The sequence below is a fragment of the Tachyglossus aculeatus genome, chromosome 1 (genome assembly GCF_015852505.1).
Source record: "Tachyglossus aculeatus isolate mTacAcu1 chromosome 1, mTacAcu1.pri, whole genome shotgun sequence".
Lineage (NCBI taxonomy): Eukaryota > Metazoa > Chordata > Mammalia > Monotremata > Tachyglossidae > Tachyglossus > Tachyglossus aculeatus.
Window position 1 is genome coordinate 166,143,154 of NC_052066.1, and position 24,544 is coordinate 166,167,697.

Genomic DNA, 24,544 nt, shown 5'->3' on the forward strand with positions numbered 1-24,544 from the left:
ATGAGGTAACTGAGGCAAAGACAAGTTAAGTGACTTGCTCAAAGTCATACAACTGACAAGTGGTGTAGCCGGGATTAGAACACACAACCTGCCTCCCAAGCCCATGCTCTTTCCACCAAGCCAAGCTACCTCTTGTTATCTACCCTAGTGCTTAGTACAGTGCTGGACACATAGTAAGCGCTTATCAAATATTGCGATTATTATTATTTTCATTATTCTTGTTATTACCTTACAAGTTCGTCTTCTTGTGGGTAAGGAACGTGACTACCAAATCTGTTATACTGCACTTTCCCAAGAGCTTAGTACAATGCTCTGCACACAGTAAGTGCACAATCAATATGATTGATTAATAGATTGCTTGTGACACAGTCACTGTTGCTAATAAGTATGAAGCCATGATTCTAATGCCTCAATGAAAGTAATGAAAGTACAGTATGTATATACTGTATACATACTATACAGTATGTATTTTAATGTATACAGTTCCTTGACTTCACTTTCTAAAAGTCATTTGGACAGAATAGTATCCCAGTATCCCAACAAATTCAAGCTCTCCAAATATGTTTTGATTTAATTTTTTTTCATATATTGCTGTTAGGCAGTTTTTGGCCATTCAATTAGGCCAAAGTGCAGATTGAGTCTCAGTTTTTTAGCATTTATGTGCAGGAACAAAGACGCTAATTAGGACAGTGAAGAACCACTTTATAGGGTGTAGTGAGGTTTAATGAATTAAAATGGCAGAATAATTGGAGCTACGTTTTAAGTAAAGATGATGATTACTGTTATTTTAATATGAGATGTTAATGCTAGGAATTTTCCCTCATCTAATTTATTTGACTGTCTGCCTCTTCCTTTAATCTTTAAACTCCTTGGGGAAATGGATTGTTCTACCAACTCCATTGTATTGCACTCTCCCAAGATCATAGTAATCAATCAACTAATTGTATTTATTGAGTGCTTACTGTGTACAGAGCTCTGTACTAAGTGCTTGGGAGAGTATAGTATAACATTAGATAGACATGTTCCCTGTCCACGGGGAGCTTACAGTCTAAAGGGACAGTACAATGCTCTGATTGATTAACTGATTAATGATGGCATTTGTTAAGCATTTACTATGTGTGACACACTGTTCTAAGCGCTGGGAGGGGGGATACAAGGTGATCAGGTTGCCCCACGAGGAGCTCATAGTTTTAATCCCCATTTTACAGATGAGGTAACTGAGGCCCAGACAAGTTAAGTGACTAGCCCAAAGTCACACAGCTGACAAGTGGCGGAGCTGGGATTAGAACTCATGACCTCTGGCTCCCAAGCCCGTGGTCTTTCCACTGAGCCACGCTGCTTCTTGATTCATAGGCACATGTGAGCATTTTAGGTGCTGTTATACGGTAGCAGCTATAAAGTCAGAACAAATTCTGATTCAGAATTTGTATATGAATTTGTCATAACTTGACCACCAACTGGCTGATGCTCATTAAATGGATGAGCCTATTATACGATGTGTAAAATGAATGGTTAGTGGGGTGATGTTTATTCTGCCAGTTTTAGTTGATATTGTTCATACATTGTGTTCTGAACTGTTTCTGCAAGAATCTTATAATGAAGACACCCTTTAGCCAACTTAATACACATTTTTAAAGCTGATTATCTACTGATTAGATCCTTGTATGAAGCTATTACGTTAACAAGTTTGTTTAGATAAGTGCCTATTTCATATTCATCACTTCCTGAAACCTTAACATTGTGCCTTTTTCACTCCTAGTGCGGGAGGCTTTGCAAGGATAAATAGCAAACTGTAGGTAATCCAACACCTGGCTTAGTTTCAGTTTTCTCTGCCTCCCGGGTCAACCTTTACATTGTTTTTGAAATAAAAAATAATCGAGCTAGTGAGAGATATTTCCCCCGATGACCTTCCCACTGCCTGCTTCCTCTCTCTCCTCAACTCTAATGACCTTCTGTTCCACCCCACGTCACCCACTCACCAACTTAAGCATGTGCTCAATCTAATCAGCTCTAGTCACTGTATGTTCTCTACCCTTACCAAACTCTGAAATGCCACTCTCTGATCCCAACCTCACCTGCCTTTTTCCCCACACACCACCTCTTCCCACACATCTGCCCCATTCCCTCAAAGACATCTGATCTCTTGACCCCCCTCCAATGCTCCAAAGTCATTTGCTCCATTTGGTCTCCATACCCAACCCACCTTCTCTGGTTGCACAGATCCGCACTCTCAATTCTGCCCCTCCACTGAATTTACCTCCCACTCTCCCCTGCCTCTCCATCATCCTCGTGCCACCAGTCCACAGGCCTGGATCATCTCCAGAGTAATGCTTCCTCCGTGCTTGTACTGTGAGCAGTCCTTATTTCCAAACCCCCTGCAGACTTTCTTGGTTCCTGAAGATGGTAAAGCTAGACCTCCTCCTACCTGTTCTGGGGGGAACTTGTCACCCAGTCTCTGCCCACCCTTGAGGCTTTCCCTCCCTGGGAGAGTAGTGAAGTGGTCAGTAGACAGAAAGAAAGGTGGGGTAAGTTTCAAGTGGATACTCAGTGCATGAATAATTAGAAGTTGATTTTGTTATACTCCCTAGGTTTCTTTTTTTAAGAACGGCACCACTTTGCAAACTCCTGTTGAGCTTATGTTCCACTCTGAGCTACAGGTCATTGTGCCATACAGTTGAAAGCTAGCATTTCCCAAACTTGTATTTGGGGAAATGCTTTTTTCTCCTTAGTGGAATTACAGCCTACAGACTTCTTGCCTATAATGTGTGTTTTCATGATGGTTTTGGGTTGGAGCACTTTCAGAGTTATGGAAGGTTCTTCCAATAAAAAGAGTCTGATTCAAAGGTGATATAGTGGTGGAAGAAGTGGTTGTATACATGTAGACCACTACTCTCCCCATCCTCAAAGCCTTATGAAAATCATGGAAAATCATTCTCCTCCAAAAAATTGCTCCTAATCCCTCATCTCCCATCCTATTTTCCCTCCCAACTGCACCACCATGCATTTAAATCTGTACCCACTAAAATTTTAGGTACTCGCCCCACCTTCTGCTGCACAGCACTAATGTGCTTATCTTTGGATTCTTTTTTTTTAAATGAAATTTGTTAAGGCCTTACTATGTGCACTGTACTAAGCACTGATGTAGTTACAGGTTAATGTAGTTGCAGGTACTCACACGTTAATCTGGTTGTACATAATCCATGTCCCACTTCAACTCACATTCTTAATCCCCATATTCCAGATGAGGTAACTGAGACACAGAGAAGTTAAGTGAATTGACCAAGATCACCCAGCAGACACATGGTGGAGCCGGGCTTAGAACTCCCAGGCCCTTGCTCTTTCTTCTAGGCCATGCAGTTTCTCTTTTGTTTCCTCTGTCTGTAATTGATTTTAATGTCTGTCTCCCCCAGTAGTTTGTAGGCTCCTTGAGGGCAGGAATTTTGTGTATTTAATTCTGTTGTACTCTTCCAAATACTTTGAACGGTAGTACTCTGCACCCAGTAAGTGCATAATAAATACCACTGATGAATAGATTTGAATAGTGTGGACCTGTGAGAGAGAAAGGGAGTGCCTTCAAATCATTAGTAAAGATGGAAAAAACACTATGGCCTAAACCCAACCCCTACAGGGGTCCTCTGAATAACCTGTCCCCTGGCCTGACTTTGTAGAAATTGAAGTTTGAAATTCTTCTATCTTTTCTTTTTACCTTCCTAGCTGATCCACATGGTATGGTGATTAATGTTAAATGCTTTGAGCTATTGATTGAAGTAGGATCAATATGGATAAGGTGGTTTGACACTGTTTAACTGTTGACTTTCCAAAGCTTTGTGATAAATGTTTGTTCAGGTTTCCACTTAAGAAATGTGGAAATGATTCAATTAGTCTTTAATCTTGTATTTACTTATAGAAAAATAGTCTGATAGGGTCATTTTTAAAAGCTGCTTCATGATAGAATGGATGAGGTTCCCACTCCCTTGTTTCTTCTGATAAACTGAAATATTATGATGTGATAGAATAGATTTTTAAGGTTTTTCAAATATAGCTTCACTCAAAAACAATCCATAGCAACAATAGTAGAGAACCTACCCATTCCTTGGACTCATATTTAAACATTCTGGTATATTAAATCTGTCAAAGTCGTTGTGTGTAACATGGCTCAAACCCTTCAAATATCGAAACTTTCAAAGATCAGTCAGCATTCTCAAAATTCTCACCTGGAGCATTGAAATTCTCCAAGACCCAGGGAGCGCTTTAATTTCTACCTTTTTCTGTAAAGATGAGAAGGTTGCAGTTGCTGCATGCTCTGTGGTCAAAAAGAAGTAAGTTGATGTATTTAGCACAACTACTAGAATGAAATTTTTTGTAACCTCCTTTTCCTTGTCTTATGATATTTCTGTGAGTCATCACCATGGTCATCATGTCTCCCCCTCTACACCCCCCACCCTTCCCCCGTCTTCCCTCTCCCTGCTACTGAGAATTTAACTGTATTATCTCCTGGGGGTTGGAGCTTGCATTTTTCATGACACCAGACACCGAACTAGCGATTCCTGTGAAGTTTCTGTAAAGGGGGATTTAGAACTTTTCCTTTTTAGTGGTGGGAATCTGTCATCAGCATTGGAAATAATCACAATCCTCTTGGCTCAATTAAATTCTGCTCCAACTTTTAATTGCTTCCCATCTGTTCAAATACAAACCAGCCCTATCATGGATATTGTTTCTCAAACATATTGCCTTGTTTAGGTTTCAAATGAGTGCTTTCCATTGTAAAAAATATTGTTTAATGGGTTTTAATACATGACCTTTTCTAGACTAAACTGCAGTGGCTCTGTGAGGAGGTGAAAGAGCGAGAGAAGAAAGAGAGAAAGTTGAGACACCAGCTATTGCTGAGCAGACAGCAACTCAAGGATCTGACCCAGAACAAGGAATCTGAACGTCAGTCACTGTTTGAACAAATACAGAGACAGGATCAACTTCTGGGAGAAATACATCGTGAAAAGAAAGGTGTGTTATTTACTTCAAATATACCCAACTGCTCATATATCCCAAGAATCATAAGGTTGAGAGAGACCTCAGAAAGTCATCTTAATTCTCCTGATGGAAATGCGTTAAAACCTTTCTCCCATTCTTTCTGGCGACGTGTTTTGTATGTGGGTGTCCCTTTTTAATGTAGATGAACAGAAAAACCGTTCAGAAGGAGAGTTTTGCATTATGGAGTAGTCATTTAGGAACCCTAGTCTGGTGATTCACTTGTGTTCTCCTTGGAAACAGATTTGTTTCCCCTTGATTAAATGAACAAATCTTCAACTGGCTGAGCAATACACCGATTTGCAAATTGGAGAGGGGACTTAGCAATTGGTCATTCAGATTTTTAAACATTTGAAACATATTTTGACCTGAAGGAAGGTTAGAGGTTATAGAGGTGAGCGTGAGGTAACTCAGCAAGTATCTCACATTATTTGCCTTCGTATTCTTTCAATCATTTAATCGTACAGGGCTTTATCATAGAACTTTGCAATTTAGAAAAAACAAGTTTTAATAGAAATGTTTCACTGTATAAAAGGTGACACCCAAAGAACTTTTAAAAATCTTTCCTTCCTTCTCATTTTACCTTTCAAATACTTTTCGATGTGCACAGCAGTAGGCTGGGAAGGCAATTGGGAAAACATTCTTGTGTTCTTTAAGACAGTCACATGGCATTTGATTAGAAACATTGATAACATTGCAATTTTGAAGTAACCATGTTGATGAAAATGAATTGCTTCCACTTATATCTGGTAACAACCTTGCCTTCGTTTTCATTCTTCGAAATACCTTCGAGAAGCAGTTGTGGGTTCTAATCCTGGCTCTGCCACTTGTCTGCTGTGTGACCTTGGGCAAGTCACTTCACTTTTCAGGGCCTCAGTTACCTCATCTGGAAAATGGGGATTGAGACAGGGAGCCACTTCGGGACAGGGACTGTGTCCAGCCCGATTTGCTTGTATCCACCCCTGTACATAGTACAGTGCTGGCATCACACAGTAAGCGCTTAACAAAAACCACAGTTATTATTATAATTATTACCTGTCCATGAGAGAAATGAACATTTGTGAAAGTTGTACATTAGTAGTGTGAAATTCTCACCCCAAAAGAGGCCAGACACCATCTAATTTGTTCTTAGCCATGTGTGTTAGTAAGTACAGTGCTTTTCATAGTGAGAATTTAATAAATATTTGAGTGAATCAATGTGCCGCTTATTCTTTCCATATTGGAAATTCTGTGAGCTTTAGTCCCTCTAGACTGTAAGCTCTTGTGGACAGGGAACATGCCTATCAACTTTATCTTATTGTATTCTCCCTAGTGTTTAGTATAGGTCTCTGCCTACAGTAAGCACTCAATAAATGGCACTGATTGTAAGTTCCTAGTACACTTGACTGCAGAGACATATACTTCCCTCTTTTCTCTGGGATGGTTGTATATCAAGCATGGCAGAGAAACTTATTCCTAACTGGGAATTAGCTCCCACCTCTAACTCTTTATCATCATGATAACCTTTCTTTTTCTTTTTTTTTGCTTGGTTAATTTACTATGGATAAAAATTTGGTGAACAAAATTTACCTATCTCTAGTAAGGTTCTGACTAAAGTATTCTGTGGGGTAAAGGTTATTCACAAAATATCTATGGCAGCCTGGTTGGAATATCATCATCATCATCATCATCATCAATCGTATTTATTGAGCGCTTACTATGTGCAGAGCACTGTACTAAGCGCTTGGGAAGTACAAATTGGCAACATATAGAGACAGTCCCTACCCAACAGTGGGCTCACAGTCTAAAAGGGGGAGACAGAGAACAAAACCAAACATACTAACAAAATAAAATAAATAGAATAGATATGTACAAATAAAATAAATAAATAAATAAATAAATAGAGTAATAAATATGTACAAACATATATACATATGTACAGGTGCTGTGGGGAAGGGAAGGAGGTAAGATGGTGGGGATGGAGAGGGGGACGAGGGGGAGAGGAAGGAAGGGGCTCAGTCTGGGAAGGCCTCCTGGAGGAGGTGAGCTCTCAGCAGGGCCTTGAAGGGAGGAAGAGAGCTAGCTTGGCGGATGGGCAGAGGGAGGGCATTCCAGGCCCGGGGGATGACGTGGGCCGGGGGTCGATGGCGGGAATATCTTAATTTCTCCTAGCTAAATTATTTGTTACTTCTAGAAAATAATTCATAATACTTAAACGAACCCCCTTTGCTTTATCTAAGATGACTTTTCATTTCTTCTTAGCATATATACAAATTAATGGCCTTGTTGATAGGTAAAAGGTGCCTTCAAGTGACATAACGAATCAGTGCCTCTGCAAAAAGCAGTTTTTAATGCATTCATTAATGAATGCTCATGCATTTCAATTTATGTGTTGTATTTCAAGCACAGCTGGGATCCTGGTATTATATTGTCCCAAGCACTTAGTAGATTAATTAATTCACTTAGGCAATCACATTCTGGATTCATGCATTTAAAAGTTTTAAGCAATGGTAAAGGGTGAGAAAATAAGAGCAATGAATTTCTCCTGATACACATCATGGAACCAAACCAAACCCTAGGAGGAAAACATGCCCCTCCAGTTTTAGATTTTTTTTAATAACATGATTGAATATTTTGGTGTTTCCATCCTTTGGTCAGATTTGCTTTCATTTTCCTGAGACTAGAATCCTTTGGGGCACTTGTGATCTTCAGCAAAACAAAACAAATCCAGCACAAGTTCACAGAAGCGGGTCGGTTAATCTCATTAGCGTTGATTCCATTTTTATTATGATTCTTTAGATTTAGGTAAATACTTTTGCCTTTCCTAATATTATGTTTATATTTTCCATACTGCAATAACAATATTTAATCCTCCTAAGTTTTTTTCTCTATTTCATTACACTATTTTCTAATAATTCACTCATTCATTCGGGGAACATATGATAGTCATACTACTAATTTAACCCCTTTTCTGCTCATTGTTTTAATATGATCTCTGCTAAAATAAGAGCAGAGGTGCCATCTGAAGCCATCTGAATAGATGGCCTTCACCTGTGTGCAGATTCAGTCTTGACAAAAATCACGTTCCTTGTAGAAAATGATAGTTTCTAAACTAAATACAAGCATGCATTCTGTCTTCTAGACTGTGAGCCCGTTGTTGGGCAGAGATTGTCCCTATTTGTTGCTTAATTGTACTTTCCAAGCACTTAGTACAGTGCTCTGCACACAGTAAGTACTCAGTAAATACAATCGAATGAATGAATGTTAAGGCTTCCTTTCATTTCAAATATTCATTCATTCATTCAATCATATTTATTGAGCACTTACTGTGTACAGAGTACTGTACTAAGCACTTGGGAAGTACAAATCAGCAATATACAGAGATGGTCCCTACCCAACAATGGTTTCGCAGTCTAGAAGGGAGAGACAGACAAGAAGACAAAACAGACAGGTGTCAATACCATCAGAATAAATAGAATTATAGCTATATACACATCATTAATGAAATAGAGTAATAAATATGTACAAATGTAAACAAGTGCTGTGGGGAGGGGAAGGAGGTAGGCCAGAGAGGGAGGGAGGGGGGTGATGGGGAGGGGAGGAGGAGCAGAGGAAAAGAGGGGGCTCAGTCTGGGAAGGCCTCCTGGAGGAGGTGAGCTCTCAGTAGGGCTTTGAAGGGAGGAAGAGAGCTAATTTGACGGGTGTGAAGAGTGAGGGCATTCCAGGCCAGAGGTACGACATATGCCAGGGGTTGACGGTGGGACAGGCGAGAGGAGTAGAGTGTGTGGGCTGGGCTGTAGAAGGAGAGAAGGGAAGTGAGGTTGGAGGGGGTAAGGTGATGGAGAGCTTTGAAGCTGTGAGTGAGGAGTTTTTGCTTCTGGAGATTTTTGAGGAGGGGAGTGACATGCCCAGAGTGTTTCTTTAGAAAGATAATCTGGGCAGCAGACTGAAGTGGGGAGAGACAGGAGGTTGATGATACAAAGATGATACTAGTGATACTACAAGCCTATCCATGTATGGGAATGTGGCTTCAATTACCCAGTAAAACTAAAGTTCTTCATAAATACCAGGGATTGTCAGGCATCATTTAAAATGATGGCCAGCAAATATAAATTTTATGGGGAATGGGGTAAACTATTCAAAGATGTGAAGGAGAATCATCATTCCTGTTTATTCATCTCAAGTGGAAAAGAAACTCCTCAAAATTTTTGTGGAATATTTAGTGATCCTCTTGTGATTTTGTCAGAGCAAAGAGATATTCTTTTTGTTGTTGTTCATTTGTTTAGTCCATCATTACCTTTTCCTTAATGCATTTCTAGTACTCTTAGGAACCAAGAGTATAAGCTCACTGTGGGCAGGAAATGTGTCATGTGGCTCATTTGTACTTTCCTGTGTTCAGTATAGTGCTTTACACCTAGTAGGTGCTCAGTACGTCATTACTTCTACTCTAAGATTCTTCTTGAGTTATTACACATTTGTGTGAAAGACTTCTGATTCAGCAGAGCTTTTTAAGTCAGTCAGTCAATCATGTTTGTTCCAAGAGGCCTCCCATTCATTCAGTTCATTCAGTTGTATTTATTGAACATTTACTGTTTGCAGAGCAGTGTACTAAGTTCTTGAGATAGTACAATGTAATAATAAACAGACAAGTTGCATGCCTCAAAGTAGCTTACAGTCTCTGACTAGGCCCATATTTTCCCTTCCCCCACACCCTTCTGCATCCCCCTTGTATTTGGTTTTGCACCCTTTATTCACCCCTTTCTCAGTCCCACAGCACTTATGTACAGAAGCAGCATTGCCTAGTGGCTAGAGCACAGGCCTGGGAGTCAGAAGGTCATGGGTTCTGATCCCAACTCCACCACTTATCTACTGTGTGACCTTGGGGAAGTCACTTAACTTCCCTAAGTTCCTCAGTTCCCTCATATGTAAAGATAGGCCAAAATTGAGAGCCCTATATGGGACAGGGACTGTGTCCAACCCAATTATCTTGTATCTCCTCCAGTGCGTAGAATGCTGCCTGGCACTTAATAAGCCCTGAACAAATACCATGATTATTATTATTATTATTATTGCATACCCTTAATTTATCTATTTTATATTAATGTCTGTCTACTCCTTCACAACTGTAAGCTCACTGTGGTCAGGGAACATGTCTACCAATTCTGTTATATTGTACTCTTGCAAGTGCGTAGTACACGGTACTCTGCATACAACAAGTGGTTAATAAATATGATTGATTGATTATTGAGCACTTACTGTGTGCAGAGCACTATATTTAGCACTTGGGAGAGTGCAGTGTAACATAGTTGGTAGAAACATTCCCTGCCCATCTTGAACTTACAATCTAGAGGAGGAGACAGACAATATAAATAAATAAATTACATATATGTACATAAGTGCTATGGGGCTGAGGGAGGGGTGAATAAAATGTGCAAATCCAAGGGAAAGGGTGACATAGAAGGGAGTGGGAGTAGAGGAAATGAGGGCTTAGTTGGGAGAAGCCTCTTGGAGGAGCTGTGCTTTTTCTAAGACTTTGAAGATGGGAAGAGCAGTTGTCTGTTGGCTATGAAGAGGGAGGACATTCCAGGCAGAGGCAGGAGTTGGGTGAGGAGTCGATGGTGAGATAGATGAGATCGAGATACCGTTAGTAGGTTGGCATTAGAAGAGCAAAGGATACGTGCTGGGTTGTAGTAGGAAATCAGGGAGGTAAGGTAGGAGGGGGCAGGATGGTTGGTGTTAGAGGAGCACAGTGTGTAGATTGGGTTGTATTAGATCAGTGAGGTAAGGTAGGAGGAAGAGAGCTGATTGAGGGCCTTAAAGCAGTTGGTAAGGAATTTGGGTTTGAAATCCAGTTTGTCATATTTCAGTTTTTAGTTCGTGTTTTCTGTATATGTGGGTATATATGTGTCCTGAGAATTAAAGCTAGTAATCATTATACAAGCTATTTATAGCTTTAATTCTCAGAACATCTTCTGTCCTGAGGTGGAAGACAGCTAAATTCATCCATGATGAAATTTAAATCACTCTAATGTTAATTGAGGTGTCTATCAATCAATCAATCAATGGTATTTATTGAGTGCCTACATGTTCAGAACACTATACTAAGCACTTGGAAGAATACAATACCAAAGTCTTGATAGATACGTTCCCTGCCCATAGTACAGTGCTCTGCACACAGTAAGTGCTCAGTAAATATGATTGAATGAATGAATAATGAGTTTGTAGTCTAGAGCTTAAAGTTTAGACCAAAGTAGAAAAATTAGTAAAATCTCTTTAGGGGTTCAAAAAGTTGGTCTTGAATGCCTCTGTCAATATAATGAAACACAGTCCTCTAGAATGTAAGATAATTTGCTGATATATTGTACTCTCCCCAGCATATGGTGAGCACTCAATAAATATGATTGACTGACATGTCTCACAGTCCTGGTAATTATTCAGAATGTGTGAATAGACATTAGGTTGAAGGGCCCATCTTTTTCTGTTCTAGACCAATATGAATGTTCCTGAGCAATATTGGTTTGGGGAATGTGGATAATATGTCCACTTATCACTTGATCTGTCCAGCTTCATCACTTTAATGGCTGAGCACATTTTTCATTTAAGATATTGCAGCTGAAAATATTTTGAAAGTGGAGGGAAGCCTGTTTTGCTTTATTGGACCACTTAGTCCCTTCTGCCAAGATGCTTTTCACATATAACCTGTCCATTTTTGTTTAGACAAATAAGCCTTAAACACATGGTTTGTTTTACGCTAGCTTGTTGCAATATTATACCCAATAAAAACAGAAGAAATGCCAGACTGTTAGATTAATATGCTTTTCAGCTCAATTTTCTTTCTCTCACAGTGTCAGAGTGAATGCTCCCCTCTTGAATACCCATCATAATCATTAAGGATTAATTTTAAATTCGTTGAGAAATTTTCTACCTGCACAGCTTCCTGTAATAAATTCTATATGCTACTCTAAAATGTTTGCAGACAGGCATGTCCTGTTAATTCTGTGGCACTTTTCTAAGTGCTTAGTACAGTGCTCTGCACATAGTACACATTCAGTAAATACAATTGATTGATTCTTGAGCCTACCTTGAAGTTGAATTAGTTTCTTTCCCTTCCCCCTACGCTCTCCATCCATGGTTCTGGTGCTCTGATGCGTAGTTTATGACAATTTCATGTTCAGGCTGCTTTCCAAATTCTGCATTACTTTATAACTTGACTAAATAATCATATTCATTTCAACCTATCCTTGTACATGGGTTTTCCTCCTGATGCCATTCACCACTAGAGCAGAGGTAGAAATATAATTAGTTTTGGGTTTTTTGGTATTTGTTAAGCACTTACTGTGTGCTAAACCATGTACACTAAGTGCTTAGGTAGTTATAAGCTAATTAATTTGGATCCAGTCCATGTCCCACATGGGGCTTACAGTCTTAATCCCAGTCAGTTAGTCAGTCAATCAGTTGTAATTTATTGAATGCTTACTGTGTGCAGAGCACTGTACTAAGTGCTAGGGAGCGTACAATATACCTATATAACAGGCACATTCCTTGTCTACAACAAGCGCAGATGAGGTAACTGAAGGATGTAGGTGACTTCAAGACTGTGAGCCCATTGTTGGGTAGGGGCTGTCTCTATATGTTGCCGACTTATACTTCCCAAGCGCTTAGTACAGTGCTCTGCACACAGTAAGCACTCAATAAATACGATTGAATGAAGTGACTTGCCCAGGGTCACACAGCAGAGAGTGGCAGAATCAGCATTAGAACCCAGGTCCTTCCGACTCCCAGGGCCATGCTCTATCCAATAGGCTACGCTGCTTTCCAAGTCGCACTGCTTCCCATTTGAATCTACCTCTCCTACAATTTGTGCATTACTTGGAATGCAACTCTACTGTTCTGTACATTCCCAAGTTCTTAGTATGGTGCTCTGCACACATAAGTGTGCAATAAGTGCCATTGATTGATAGAATAATTGATTGTTGTGTTCCCTGAAAACTATTTTATTTTCCCATATTTTCTCATTTCCACAACTTTCGCAAAGAAAAGAGAATAGCTTTTCTTTAATTCCATTTATAACAAGAACCCCTACTTCTATAAATGCTTGCCATTATTATTATTATTATTATTATTATTATTAAACATACAAATAATTCATTTGGCTAATCTGTTTTTTAAAAATTGACGTCTAAGATATTGAGCACTTATTCTTTATGCATAAGTTGTTGTCTAGTTTGACCGTGAAAACTGTTGGGCAATTTTATTGAAATTTTTCTTTTATTTTTTTTTTGTGAGTGCTTGATCCTTTCAAACAAGGAATTTCCAATATTGGTTGAAATTCTTTGTGAAGAACAAAGATAATTTATTTGTAAGAGCGATGAATTGCTGATGAGAAAATTACACTTGAAAGAAGAACTTCATGACCTTGCCCATTAACTGATTGATAGAAATTAACTTTTGGGAATGGTTAAGATATCAAGATTTCTTGTGGCTTCTTTTTTAAGGAAACTTCATATTTTTATATTTGTTAACAAAATCCCTGCTTTTACTAGAGAGGAATGATTAGAAGAAGTGCCCAAATTAATATTCAACACCAGGGTATCTGTTGTATATTTTATAATCATTTTTATGTTAGCATTTTAAACACTCTCACAGATGATATTCTGTTGTCTTTTTGGTGGTGCCCAAAATTGAATTTTCTAATATGGCTCCTGTACATGTGCAGTGTTGAAGGGGGTTTGGGAATGCTGAAGCTGACTTGCAGCCCCGATTTTCTGACCACCCCCCAACCCCATTCCTCTCCCTCCCTGTAATCCTCAATCAATCAATCATATTTATTGAGTTCTTAGCATGCTAAGCTTTTGGGAGAGTATAGTGTAACAGAGTTGGTAGATATATTCCCTGCTCACAACAATCAGTCAATCATTAGTATTTAATGAGCAGTTAATGTGTGCAGAACACTGTACTAAGTGCTCAGGAGAGTACAACAGAGGTGGCATATATATTTCCTATGTACAACAAGCTTAGTTGAGAGGATGAGACAGGCATTAATACAAATAAGAAATATAATATATAATTTAAAGGTATATACATAAATACTGTGGGGTTAAGGGTTGGGCAAATATCAAATGCCCAAAGGTCACATATCCAAGTGCATAAACGACACAGAAGGGAGAGGCAGCCAGGAAAACGAAAGCTTAATCCAGGAAGGCTTCTTGGAGGAGATGTGACCTTAAAAATTGCTTTGAGGGTGTGGGGAGAGTGGTAGTGTGGTGTATATGGAGGTAGAGGGAGTTCCAGGCTAGTGGGAGGACATGGGAAAGGCATCAGCAACTTGATAGATGAGATCGGAGCACAGTGAGTAAGCTGGTGCTAGAGCAGAGAAGCGTGCGGTCTGGACTGTAATTGGAGATCAGTGAGGTGAGGTAGGATGGGGCGAGCTGATTGAGTGCTTTTGAGAACTTTTAACCTTCCTTGCTGCCTCTAATGCTGTGCATACATGATGTCCATTTTACATTTCTCCACTCTGTATAGGAGAGGATGGCTGATAGAGGAGCAGGTGAGACTGTCTTTGGCCTTGTGTTTGGACCTCAGCTCCAATCCCCCAAGCTGACACTGGCTCTGCTTCCACATGCTTCCCCAACCTGCCCCCCCACTCCACCCTACCTCTGAAATCTTGCCAGGTTAACCAGTTCCCCAGGGGTGAGGCAGCCCACGGTCTGCCAGAGTCCTGTGTGGCAGTCTCTTAAATGGTATGCCACCCCTTTAAATGTGTCATCCCTGCCTTGGGGTAAGCAAGGGATGGGGGCGCCTGAGAGAGCAACCTGTTCTCCTGGAGCTCTCTGCCTCCCCCCTCCCTACTGAGGGTCCCAATCAATCAATCAATTAGTCAGTCATATTTATTGAGTGCTTACTTTGTTCAGCGCACTCTACTAGGTGCTTGGGAGAGTACAATATAACAGAGACATTCCCTGTCCACAGTGAGTTTACAGTTTGAAGGGGGAGACGGACATTGATATAAATAAATAAATTACGGATTTGTACATAAGTGTTGGGATGGGGGATGAATAAAGGGAGCAAGCCAGGCCTAAGGGAATGGACGGAAAGGAAAAGAGGGTTTAGTCAGGGAAGGCCTCTTGGAGGAAAAGTGCCTTCAATAAGACATTGAAGGTGGGGAGAGTAGTGGTCTGTTGGATATGAGGAGGGAGGGTGTTCCAGGACAGAGGCAGGACATGGGTGACACGTGAGTGGTGAGATAGATGAGATCGAGCTACAGCAAGCAGGTTGGCATTAGAGGAGCAAAGTGTGCAGGCTGTGTTGTAGTAGGAGAGTAACTAGGTGAGGTAGGCAAGGTCATTTACCTGTCTGGAGTGATTTGCTCAATCAATCAGTGGTATTTAGTGGAGGAGGTCCTCCTCCTCCTCTTCGTCATCCTCCTCCCTCTCCTCCTCCCTCTCTCTCTCCCCCCTTCACCCCTCATCCCAGCTTCTATGAATTCCTATGGCTACATTAGCATTTTTTTAATAATTTGTATGGGTGCTCTTTCTGTTTTAAAACTATTGTAAATATATCTGTGGAATTTGTTAAGTATTTACTACATTGTCAAACACTGTTCTAAGTAGGTACAAGTTAATAAGGTCGAATATAGTCCCTGTCTCGCTTTGGGCTGATAGCCTATGTAGGAGGGAGAACGGTTATCCCCATTTTACAGTAAAGGAAACTGAGGCACAGAGAAATTAAGTAACTTGCCCAATTCACACAGCAAACAATTGGCCAAGCAGGGATTAGAAACTGGGTTCTTCTGACTCTTAGGCCTGTGTTCTCTCCTCTTGGCCATACAGCTTCTCATTTGGCAGTTTGGTCCTCCTCATTTCTCCAGGTAGACTCAAAGTACCTTGAGGGCAGGGACTTGATCCTTCCCTCTTCCCAGTTACTTATAACCTATGCTCTCCTAACAGTAGGCACTCAGTAAATGCTGTTGATGCTGACAATATGTGGTAACCCTCCCTAACCTTCCATCTTATGCATGCTTTTGAGAGATTTATTAAAATGGAATTTTGGCATTTAGAACTGGAAAGTCATTCGTCAGTAGGAAGGTGCCAGTGGAGTGCTATGTGTGAAAGAATGGAAAACAAAACTACTTTTACATGGTGTCTTCCTGCCGAGGTAGAAGACAAACTCCATGAAGTATACTTAGAGCTGATTGCATTTTTCAGAGGAATGTTTTGATCTCTAGACTGTGAGCTCGTTGTGGGCAGGGAATGTGTCTGTTGTTGTATTGTACTTTCCCAAGTGCTTAGTACAGTGCTTTGAACACAGTAACTGCTCAATAAATACAATTGAATGAATCTACAAGTCTAGAAGCAGTGTGGCCTAGTGAATAGAGCACGGGCCTGCGAGTAAGAAGGACCTGGTTTCTATTCATTCATTCATTCAATCGTATTTATTGAGCGCTTACTGTGTGCAGAGCACTGTACTAAGTGCTTGGGAAGTACAAGTTGGCAACATATAGAGATGGTCCCTACCCAACAATGGGCTCACAGTCTAGAATGGGGAGACAGACAACAAAACAAAGCATGTGGACAGGTGTCAACTCATCAGAATAAATAGAAGTAAAGCTAAATGCACATCATTAACAAAATAAATAGAATAGTAAATATGTACAAGTAAAATAAATAGATTAATAAATCTGTACAAACATATTTACAGGTGCTGTGGGGAGGGGAAGGAGGTAGGGCGGGGGGATGGGGAGGAGGAGAGGAAAAAGGAGGCTCAGTCTGGGAAGGCCTCCTGGAGGAGGTGAGCTCTCAGTAGGGCTTTGAAGGGAGGAAGAGAGCTAGCTTGGCGGATGTGCGGAGGGAGGGCAGTCCAGGCCAGAGGGAGGACGTGGGCCAGGGGTCGACGGTGGGACAGGCAAGAACGAGGCACAATGAGGAGGTTAGCAGCAGAAGAGTGGAGGGTGTGGGCTGGGTAGTAGAAGGAAAGAAGGGAGGTGAAGTAGGAGGGGGCAAGGTGATGGAGAGCCTTGAAGCCGAGAGTGAGAAATTTTTGCCTGATGCGTAGGTTAACTGGTAGCCACTGGAGATTTTTGAGGAGGGGAGTAACATGCCCAGAACATTTCTGCAGAAAGATGATCTGGGCAGCAGAGTGAAGTATAGACTGAAGTGGGGAGAGACAGGCTGATGCAGTAATCCAGTCGGGATAGGATGAGAGATTGAACCAGCAGGGTACCGATTTGGATGGAGAGGAAAGGGCGGATCTTGGCGATGTTGCGGAGGTGAGACTGGCAGGTTTTGGTGATGGATTGGATGTGAGGGGTGAACGCCAAGTCTCTCCTCAACCCCCTCCAATCTGGCTTCCGTCCCCTACATTCCGCTGAAACTACCCTCTCAAAGGTCACCAATGACCTCCTGCTTGCCAAATCCAACAGCTCCTACTCTATCCTAATGCTCCTCGACCTCTCAGCTGTCTTCGACACTGTGGACCACTCCCTTCTCCTCAACACGCTATCCAACCTTGGCTTCACAGACTCCATCCTCTCCTGGTTCTCCTCTATCTCTCTGGCCATTCGTTCTTGGTCTCCTTTGCGGGCTTCTTCTTCCCCTCCCATCCCCTTACTGTAGGGGTTCCTCAAGGGTCAGTTCTTGGTCCCCTTCTGTTCTCTATCTACACTCACTCCCTTGGTGAACTCATTCGCTCCCACAGCTTCAACTATCATCTCTATGCTGATGACACCCAAATCTACATCTCTGCCCCGCTCTCTCTCCCTCACTTCAGGCTCATGTCTCTTGCTGCCTTCAGGACGTCTCCATCTGGATGTCTGCTCGCCATGTAAAACTCAATATGTCCAAGACTGAACTCCTTATCTTCCCTCCCAAACCCTGCCCTCTCCCTAACTTTCCCATCACTGTTGACGGCACTACCATCCTTCCCGTCTCACAAGCCCGCAACCTTGGTGTCATCCTCGACTCTGCTCTCTTGTTCACCCCTCTCATCCAGTCCGTCACCAAAACCTGCCAATCTCACCTCCACAATATCGCCAAGATCCGCCCTTTCCTCTCCATCCAAACCACTACCCTGCTGGTTCAATCTCTCATCCTATTCCGACTGGATTACTGCATCAGCCTCCTCTCTGATCTCCCATCCTCCTGTCTCTCCCCACTTCAGTCTATACTTCACACTGATGCCCGGATCACCTTTGTGCAGAAACGTTCTGGGCATGTCTGTATATGTTGCCAACTTGTACTTCCCAAGCGCTTAGTACAGTGTTCTGCACACAGTAAGCGCTCAATAAATATGATTGAATGAATGAATGAGAGAGCAGAGTCGAGGATGACACCAAGGTTGCGGGCTTGTGAGACGGGAAGGATGGTTGTGCCGTCTACAGTGACGGGAAAGTCAGGGAGAGGGCAGGGTTTGGGAGGGAAGATAAGGAGTTCAGTCTTGGACATATTGAGTTTTAGATGGCAGGCAGACATCCAGATGGAGATGTCTTGAAGGCAGGAGGAGACACAAGCCTGAAGGGAGGGAGAGAGAGCAGGGGCAGAGATGTAGATTTGGGTGTCATCAGCATAGAGATGATAGTTGAAGCTGTGGGAGCAAATGAGTTCACCAAGGGAGTGAGTGTAGATAGAGAACAGAAGGGGACCAAGAACTGACCCTTGAGGAACCCCTACAGTAAGGGGATGGGACGGGGAGGAGGAGCCTGCAAAGGAGACTGAGAATGAACGGCCGGAGAGATGAGAAGAACCAGGAGAGGATGGAGTCTGTGAAGCCAAGGTTGGATAGCGTGTTGAGAAGAAGGGGGTGGTCCACAGTGTCGAAGGCAGCTAAAAGTCGAGGAGGATTAGGATAGAATCCTGGCAGTGCCATATGCCTGCTCATCTGCAGAATGGGGATGAAGACTGTGAGTCCCATGTGGGACAGGGACTGTTTCCAACCTGATTAGCTTGTATCTACCCCAGCACTTAGTTCAGTGCCTGGCACATAGTAAACGCTTAACAAATACCATTTAAAAAATGAAAAAGAAAGTCTATATCAACTGGAAGCTCTTTGAACTAATTCTGGGTGAGAACTCAACTTTGGTGTTATTGCTAGGCAACATAGGAGCTCTGTAAAACCTCATGGATCTTTTCTTTGGGGGAAGGTCTACTCTGACAGCTGTGAGTCATGTTCAAAGAACCTAGCATCTTATTTTCATATCCAGCCAAACAAAGGTAACTGCTGCAGTCAATTCCCTGAATTGTTAAATCCATACCCCGAGGTTCAGAGTTATGCTAACATGTATAAATTGTAAGTCAAGCCGAAGGGAGAAGTCAAGGTGTTGAAGCTGTGTGCTCCAAAGTCACCCAATATCATCAATCAGATTTGCTTGTGAATTGATTTAGCTTGCTCTTAGAGTGGTATTTTATGTATTGAAATTCTGTTTGCTTTTATTCCTTCTTCCATAAGCCAAAAAGCCTTTGAAATTTTTTATAAGAATCCACATTATATACTTCAAAGAGAATATAGGTAACATATGCTGCATCATTATATATTATATAACATTTTGTATTAAAATATGTGTGCATATGTGGACATATACAAACGTATACACGTGAATGCCCTTTTTTGGTTCTGTAAGCCATTTGGATTAAAAACGTTTATTTTGAAAATACTTCTAATTAATTTTTTGAAGGTTTGAGAGTGTCATTTGCTAAAAGAGACTTAAATGATAAACCTATGGCAAAAGTAGAGTTAAACAAGTGCATCTCCCTTCTACTTAGACTGTGAGCTCCTAATGGGACAAGGACTGTTTCCAACCTGATTATATTCTATCTACCCCAGTTCTTACTGTAGTGCTTGGCACAAAGTAAGTGCTTAACAAATACGATTTAAAAAACCCATCAAAGGATAAAATTCACCTTCCTTTTAAAACGATGATTACCTGTTTTCATGCATATATCATTTTAAAGCTAATTAGTTTCATTGAACTTTTCTTTAAAATATATACCATTTTATTAAACTTTGCCCTGAAACTTAAAGATGAGAAATATAAATATAGGAAAAAAATTATCCTGACAAAGTTATGAGAGTGGAAAAATAGATGGAAAAATGTAATGACTTTCTACTGGTTTTGTGATTTTTATTATTTTTTTAAAGAAGATCCTAGAAGCCTGAGGCTGGGCATTTTCAGGATCACAAGTATCTAATGAATCTTTAAAATAGTTCAGGTTTAAATACATTAAAAAACCTAAACCATTTTCCTCTTCTCATTTTAGAATCCAGTAAGTAGTAATGTTATACCTTTAATGGAACCTTAGACAGATTTATTTGCAAAATAGCGGGTGGAGGACAAGGCAGCATGTTGTAAGATGACTATTAACAGGGCTCAAAGGATAAAACCTTGAAAAAAGAGAAAGCTATGTTAACTGTCAACTCCACAAACAGCATAGTCATTTCTATCATTTCACTCCACGTTTTTTGTTTTTTTTTTAAAATACCACCTGTTAAGTGCTTACTATGTGCCAGGCACTTTACTATAAGCACTGGGAGAAATACAAGCTAATCAGATGGGACACTGTCCATGTCCCACATGGGGCTCACAGACTTCATCCCCATTTTATAGATGATGTAACTGAGGCACAGAGAAATTGAGTGACTTGCCCAAGGTCACACAGAAGACAAGTAGCAAAGCTGGGATTAGGGTTTAGGCCCTCTGACTCTCAGGCCTGTGTTTCAGGCAGATAACAATAGTTCTTGACAGTTTTCTTGGATGCACAACAAATAAACTACTTTGGTGGTTCGATAAAGGTTTATTAGGATGAACTGAGTGTTGATTTTTGGAATTTTTTTACCTTAGTTTTCTTGTCATTTTTAGATTGTGCTCTTTTGGGAAAAGGTAGTATTTCCTTGAGCTATAGTGAAGCAATTCTGCAGTTGGGAGTATATCGATCAATGGTATTTATTGAGCACTTATGGTGTGTAGAGCACTGTACTATGTGCTCGGGAGAGTATAATACACTAGAGTTGGTAGACACGTTCCCTCCTCATGAAAGGTAAGTGTTGCATAATTTTGATAATGCTTGTCTATACATTTCTAACTATAAATATCTGAATTATACTTTCCAAGCACTTAGTACAATGTTCTGCACACAGTAAGTGCTCAATGAATGCAATTGAATGAATAGAACTTTATTGTGGACTTTAACGTATTGTTCTCTGACTCAATAGTTTGAGCTGACCTTGAGCTGTATTTAAAAAACACACGAAATTGATGTGAGAAACTGCCATCTGCTAAAGGTTGCCAAATCTGGAAGGTGCTGAGGATCCCTTGAGTTTATTGGAGTGTCCTTGGTTTAAGGACATCAGCAGCAAAATGCTACTGATGGAAGCAGTGGAAGGGTAACTTCTCACATTTTGACTCTCCGGAGGGTTCCCTTGTATCTCAGTCTCATCTCTCTTGCCGCCAACCTCTCGCCCACATCCTGCTTCTGGCCTGGAACGCCCTCCCTCTTTATATCAGTCAGACCCTGGTACTTGGGCACTGCAAACTGGAATGGGCAGGAACAAAGAAGGGGCAGTATTATATTTCATTGGACAAAGGACACATTCAATTAATCATCTTCATTTAGCGCTTACTGTGTGCAGGGAACTGTATTAAGCGCTTGGGAGAGTACAGTAAGTATAACAGAATTGGTGTACATGTTCTCTACCCACAGCAAGCTCACACAAGAAAATCTCTTCCAAAGACATTCACACTCATGTGTGTAGTCACACCATTAGCAGGGTCATTTTTGAACTTGAATATCATGTCTATGGTTATTTTGATAGAAGTCATCCATTCTTCACCTTGAACCGTGATTACTTGTGTTCCTGGAAACAGTGGTGCCTAATGACAAGATAACAGTATCTGGAGTGAGTAGTCCTGGATTCTTATCCTGGCTCTGCCATTTCCCTGCCATGTGACTTCTCTGTGCCTTAGTTAACATTTGCATTTCATATCTATTCTCCCTTCCCCTTAGATTGTGAGCCCCACATGGGACAGGAACTGTGCCTGATCAGATTGTGTTTCCTCCACCCTAGAAGTTAGCACAGTTCTTGACATCTAGTAAGTGCTTGACAAATGCCACAATTATTAGTATCGTTGCTTTCTGCTGTGGAATTTTCCATTTGCCTAAAAATTTGCACAAACCTCTCCTTAGGTTTTCAGCAGAGTTATTTCTTACTATGTGCTGCATATGTCTCTGCAGGAAGAGAACCATTTAAGCTATCATTCAGGTACCAAAGCCTTGATTAACTTAAACACATTAAGAATGATAGTAAAAAAGAAAAATAACCTCAGATTATCTCCATACCCTAGAGTCTGCTTTAAATACTAATTCCTTTTACATAATTCTCCCATTATTTTTAGCTGTGTCTTTTTGATTTTTTGAATCTATCATATAAACACGCAAGGTATTGTGTTTTCTGGCAAATTTTTGTTATTTAATTTTTCTTTAATATTTGCTGACTATGTGGCATGTGTGTGTTGGTGGCTGGCAGAAACTGGATAGGAAATCTTTAGTTCCTCTTAAACTGAAGCCACAGAACCCAAAGCTTCATTCAGAAAGCTTTAATATATTGATTGTTTTCATATTAAAGCTTACCCTCAAGATAAATTGAAACCTTATTTCTGGAGTAAATCTGAAATATCTGAGGTAACTGTTAGGCAGGCTTTAAATATTAGCCTTATTGTGCATGTCTCTCTAAATTCATTCAAACCTCATCAGCATTCTTATAGCTATAAAAGCATAACCAGGTCACTTAGTATTTTAGTCCAGGGGCATTTATCTCTAACTGCCTGTTTTACTTTTAGTTTGCAAGTTTGTGACTTTTATTTCCACCTCAACTATTCCAACTTCAATCACCAGAAACCTTCAGAAGAATAGTTAAATTTCATGATCAGATCCTGAATATTCTGTGGCCCCCTAAAACATTTCAGAGTTCTGTGTGGTATGCTGCCTCTCAGTTTTCTACCTGGGCAAAAGATGTGGAGAAAAAGCTGAAAGTAAATTACTTGCCAAACTTCACTTGCTGCTAATATAGTTGAAATGGAAACATAGAGTCAGGGATTCCTTTGGGTTTGTGTAATAGCTAGGCAAGAATACTTGTTTCTACAGATTATGTGAGCAAGCATGAAGGTTTAGTGGAAAGACCACGGGCTTGGGTGTGAGAGGACCTGGGTTATAATCACAGCTCCACCACTTGTCTGCCGTGTGACTTCGGGCAAGTCACTTAACATCTCTGCCTCAGTTTCCTCAACTGTAAAAAGTGGATTCCATACCTGTTCTTTAAATCATATCTTTAAATCATTTATTATAAATTACTTATGTATTCATATTAACATCTGACACCCCGCCCCCCCCAGCTCTAGATTATAAACTCATTATGGGCAGGGAACATGTCTGCTAATTCTGTTGTATTATGCTCTCCCAAGCACTTAGAGCAGTCCTCTGCAAATAGAAAGCACTCAATAAATGCCATTGATTGGTTGATTGAACTTTCTCTGTCAGCCATACCATATTTCATTCATTCATTGATATTTATTGAGCTCCCTTGGGACACTTCCATAGATAATGTAAAGTGGAGTGGGCATAATATCTTTCATTGAAAGCATTCAGTAACAATGAATCATTGGTATTTATGGAACACATTGTGTGCAGAGCAATCTATAAATCTGTCAATCATCTTTATTGAGCATTTACCGTATTCAGAGCACTGTACTGCATGCTTGGAAAAGTACACTGTAACAGACACATTCCCTGCCCACAGTGACCGTACAGTCTAGGGCACAGTACTAGGTGCTTGGAAAAGTAAAAGGCAACAGAGTTGGTAGATAGAATCCCTATCTATAAGAGGAGACAGACATTACAATGGATTAGGGATAGGAAAAATAGAAGAGTATAAGAATATTTACCTACGTTTTGTGAGGCCCGGATAAGTGTCAAAGTGCCTAAGGGGTACACAGCCAAATTCATATAAGAGGGGAGGGCGGATAAAGGAAATAAAGGGCTTAATCTGGGTCAGTAGACTGTAAACTCATTGTGGGCAGCGTACATGCCTTCCAACTCTGTTATATTGTACACTCCAAAGTGCTTAGTACATTGCTCCACACTCAGTAAGCAGTCAGTAAACGTGATTTTTCGATTGATTGAAACATCTCCTTGGAGTATGTGATTTTAGGAGGGTTTTCAAAGTAAGGAGGGTGTAGGCCAAATGAGAGAAATGGAATCACAGCACAAAATTAAGTGAGTAGAAATTTCTGAATGGAATAAATATGGAATATATGCTTCCTGGAAAAGAGATACTGGTTGTGGTGCACATAAAAAGTGTGGCAGGACAGTATTGATAATAATAATTAATGATTGTTATTTGTTAAGCACTTATTATATGCCAAGTACTGTACTAAGCTCTGAGGTGGATACATGGCAATCTGATTGGACACAGTCCCTGTCCCACGTAAGGCTCACAGTCTTAGTCCCCATTTTACAGATGAGGGAACTGAGGCATAGAAAAGTAAAGTGACTTA

The 24,544-nt window shown here is 40.7% G+C and overlaps 1 protein-coding gene across 1 annotated transcript in view; it reads left to right on the forward strand.

Annotated features, from left to right (window-relative positions):
- Window positions 1-24,544, forward strand: part of CEP128 (centrosomal protein 128) — a 450,179-nt gene that overhangs the window by 183,388 nt on the left and 242,247 nt on the right. Inside the window, exon 18 of the mRNA XM_038752555.1 lies at window positions 4,809-5,001. Coding sequence (XP_038608483.1) covers window positions 4,809-5,001 — 193 coding nt within the window. The remainder of the gene's footprint in view (window positions 1-4,808; window positions 5,002-24,544) is intronic.